Source organism: Phaethon lepturus, unplaced genomic scaffold, assembly GCF_000687285.1.
Source record: "Phaethon lepturus isolate BGI_N335 unplaced genomic scaffold, ASM68728v1 scaffold52083, whole genome shotgun sequence".
In the NCBI taxonomy this organism is placed as follows: Eukaryota; Metazoa; Chordata; class Aves; order Phaethontiformes; family Phaethontidae; genus Phaethon; species Phaethon lepturus.
In genome coordinates, this window is record NW_010532282.1 from 18,649 (window position 1) to 21,920 (window position 3,272).

A 3,272-nucleotide genomic window follows, 5' to 3' on the forward strand; every position below is an offset into this window, starting at 1 on the left:
ATCAGACACTGACATGTAAGAGAGGCAGACATGCATACAGCAATATTGCTACAAACTTGTTTTGCTGCTGTTTTTACAATTTGACATTCAGGTAAGAACTAAATTTAAAGGGACCTTGAAATTAAACTGACCATTTATTGTACCTATTGGACCAAAGCTAGAAAGCAAACTACTTTGCAGAAAAAAACCCAACAAAACAGGATTCTTCTTGTACAGTCTATACTTCTCCAAAGCATCGTATCAGGATGCAATAGCAATAAAATGACATCACTATCTCACACTTACAGCCCCAAGAGTAACATAATGTTTTCTATCACCAATTTGGATATGGTAAAGCTGAGGCAAGGACACCAAGTAATTTGCCAAGTCCATAAAGTCTGTGTCAGAGAATGATCTGAATCAGAAATCCATGGCTTGAAGTTGCTGAGTCCAGCTGATGTAGTGTATCTTTGTGATCTTCTAACTTATCTGAAATTCTGTTTATACAAACTAAAATTAAGCTAAGCTAGATGGCTGTTCAGGGTTTTTTTTTCTTTTCACTTGACATTGATGAACTAATGGAAGCAGTTTGCCTTCCTCGTGAAGTCTCTGAGTATCTGTAGCACCTCCAACAAAAGTCCCATTGACAAACACTCTTGGCACCTATCAAGAAAATGAAAATTGCATTAGTTACTTGTTGGAAAATACAAATATATCAGCAAGCCTACCTGGATTCTGGTATACACACAATAGTCATGTTCTTACATATGCATATTTAATATTACTGTACAACTCATACATTTCCATAATATTTACAGAGGTGGGAAACCTTGTTCAGGTGCCCCTCAAAAGTGGGATAAAGTCATTGTATGGGAGATTGTAATAGAATAATCGAGTCAAGTGAGACTATACAAAATTAAGAAATTACAAGGTTAAGTGTTAAACACAATGGATTCAATATGCCTATACAAATGAAAACTGCTTCGATACTTCAATTATTATAGTGGCAGTATGGAAAAGATCACCTCAGAGGGATGGCCAGAGGCTCTCAAGAGGAGGAGACAGTACAGAACCCTCCTGCAGTACCTTGTCTTTGATTTAGGAGCTTGTATCCCAAGTTTGCTCATCTCAAAAAAATGAAGACTCTGATATGGTCATAACCCACGAGGAACATGTGTAGTATAAGTTCTTACTTTGCTTATTACATGTGAGAAAATATACTTACTGTTCTGCCACCAGTCATCTGTTCAAGAACATCTTGGAACTGACTTCCATTTGTATTCATGTCCAGTTCTACAGCTGTATAATTTACATTCATACCCTCAAAAAGTTTTTTTGTCATTTTGCAATAGAAGCATGTTGTTTTAGAGAAAATCACCACACAGTTGTCTGAAATAATCTCCTGTATGTTCAAAAGAATGTTCAAGTCAGCGTGTTTTGTTTTCAAGTTAATGTATTTCAACAGTACTAAACAGTCATGAACACAAATACAGAAGTTAAAAATCTGCTATTATGGTAACAAATATGGAAGATTACTCTCTGTAAAAGTTTTTCTGAAGTATTTTCAACGGGGACAACCGAGGAGTTCCCAGCCATGCTACAGTGATGGCTGGCTGCTTCTGAAGAATCTTCCAAAACACTGTACCTTATTTTTTTTTTAAGGTAAAATGAAAAGCTAGTTTAGCTTCTAAATTTTCCCTACTTCTAATCTAGAGCCACACGAATCTTAAGGCAAGGAATGAACTCCTTTTCTTTTAAATCAAGGAGCAGAACAGTGACTTCTATCAAGGCATCAGGCAAGAAGACATCACCTGTATGGTGGGTGCAAAACCTATCCACCCCACATTTGTTCTGAACACCCCTACGGTGGCCTAGTGTCTCCTTTAGGGATGCATCCTATACTTTCACATCAGAATAAAAATTGCTTCCTACCTGACTACCAAGAAAGTTAGACTCTCGACCTCAAAAAGTGCAGTTGCACTTGGCCAGATCCCGAAGAGCATCTGTGTACCAGTGCAGCAGGCAGTGAGGCACAACTTCAGCAGTTTGCAGAACTATATAGAAGATAAAGTAACTTCTCCTACTCCACTTAAAATTTTCAGTAAAACGTATGCTCTATTCTTTGTGTAAAATACCTGGAATCAGTTAAAACTTAGCAGTGTCTAACTTTCAGGAATGCTATGATCATCTTCTTCTTGTGGGTGCAGAGAAATGGAGGAGAGCTGGCGTTAGCGATCTCTACCAGAAGCACTGCTGGCACCCCTGAAGCTGTGTATCACCTGCACTCGACTCCAAAACTGAGCAGAATGATTGCGGAGCACGTGGTAAGACTGCCATGCAATGGTGCCAACCCTGAACCCTGTTGCGTTCAGCAGTCACAGACCTCTTACAGTCTGCCAAACAAAGCTGCATCTCCTTGAATTATTTAGTACAGCCTTCCCTGTCCGTAATCCAAACGGGAGGTGCCGGTGGCAAGTGCAGTGGCAAAAAGAGTTCTGAGTGGGAGAAAGAAACACACCTATTACTTTACTGTAAATTCAAGGTAATTTCAGGGGGTCATTTAGTTTCAGTAAATTTACTTTAAAAAACAACTTACTCGTGAAATATTTACTTTGCTTAGTATCAGTCATTTTGCCAGGTTTAATCCCCAACATTGATAGCAGTACCGAATTTAAAAGAGGTCTGAAAAAAAGGCAAAATGGATGCAGCCTAGGAAGATCAGGTTCCAAGGCTGTGGATAAATACTGCCAGTATTGCTTAATAAACACAAGAATCAGGTTCAACGTGCAAAACTATTTATGGAATTTCTTTCTATAAAACAGAAGAGCTTTTAAGTAACTCTAAAAGTTTTAAAGGTTTTTACTTAGAAAATAAGTATTGCATAAATAATGTTACCTGTATTTGATTCACAGCAGCATCATTAGCCAGCTCTACAGAAGTAGGCCAACTATTCCCCATTCTAAAACTAAAAAGAAATTAAAAGTCAGATATTTGAGCTTTTAAACAAATGATAAATTTTACAGTTTTCAAAGGGTGGCTTCGTACTGTTTTACTTAAATATTTAATGGGATTTCTTCATTACATGTTAAGTTTACTTCAGCTGCAATACCCACAGTCACACGAGTTCTAACACGCCTGCAGGAAGACGAAAATATAGATGGATGGTGCAGCCTATAAGGACAGCCAAAACGGCTGACTTTACAAAAGAAATACTATTTTTTCCCGCAACGGTTAATGCGGAGACGAGTGCCAAATCTGACACCAGCCTGTATTCAACGTCAGGACCTGACTCT

At 38.2% G+C, this 3,272-nt stretch overlaps 1 protein-coding gene across 1 annotated transcript; it reads right to left on the reverse strand.

Annotated features, from left to right (window-relative positions):
• Nucleotides 1–495: 495 nt before the first annotated feature.
• GLRX2 (glutaredoxin 2) lies at nt 496–2,937 on the reverse strand. The gene is made up of 3 exons (XM_010284779.1): nt 2,875–2,937; nt 1,205–1,381; nt 496–642 (listed from the first exon to the last, which is right to left on the reverse strand). Exons 1-3 carry the CDS (start codon nt 2,935–2,937, stop codon nt 496–498), a joined length of 387 nt encoding a protein of 128 aa, XP_010283081.1.
• Nucleotides 2,938–3,272: the final 335 nt, after the last annotated feature.

Coding starts and splice junctions, on each gene's coding strand:
- GLRX2 (XM_010284779.1), bottom strand. CDS start 2,937: ATGGGGAATAGTTGGCCTACTTCTGTAGAGCTGGCTAATGATGCTGCT. Junction 1,382..2,874: donor CTGCTGTGAATCAAATACAG/GTAACATTATTT, acceptor TTGAACATACAG/GAGATTATTTCAGACAACTG. Junction 643..1,204: donor AGATGACTGGTGGCAGAACA/GTAAGTATATTT, acceptor TTTTCTTGATAG/GTGCCAAGAGTGTTTGTCAA.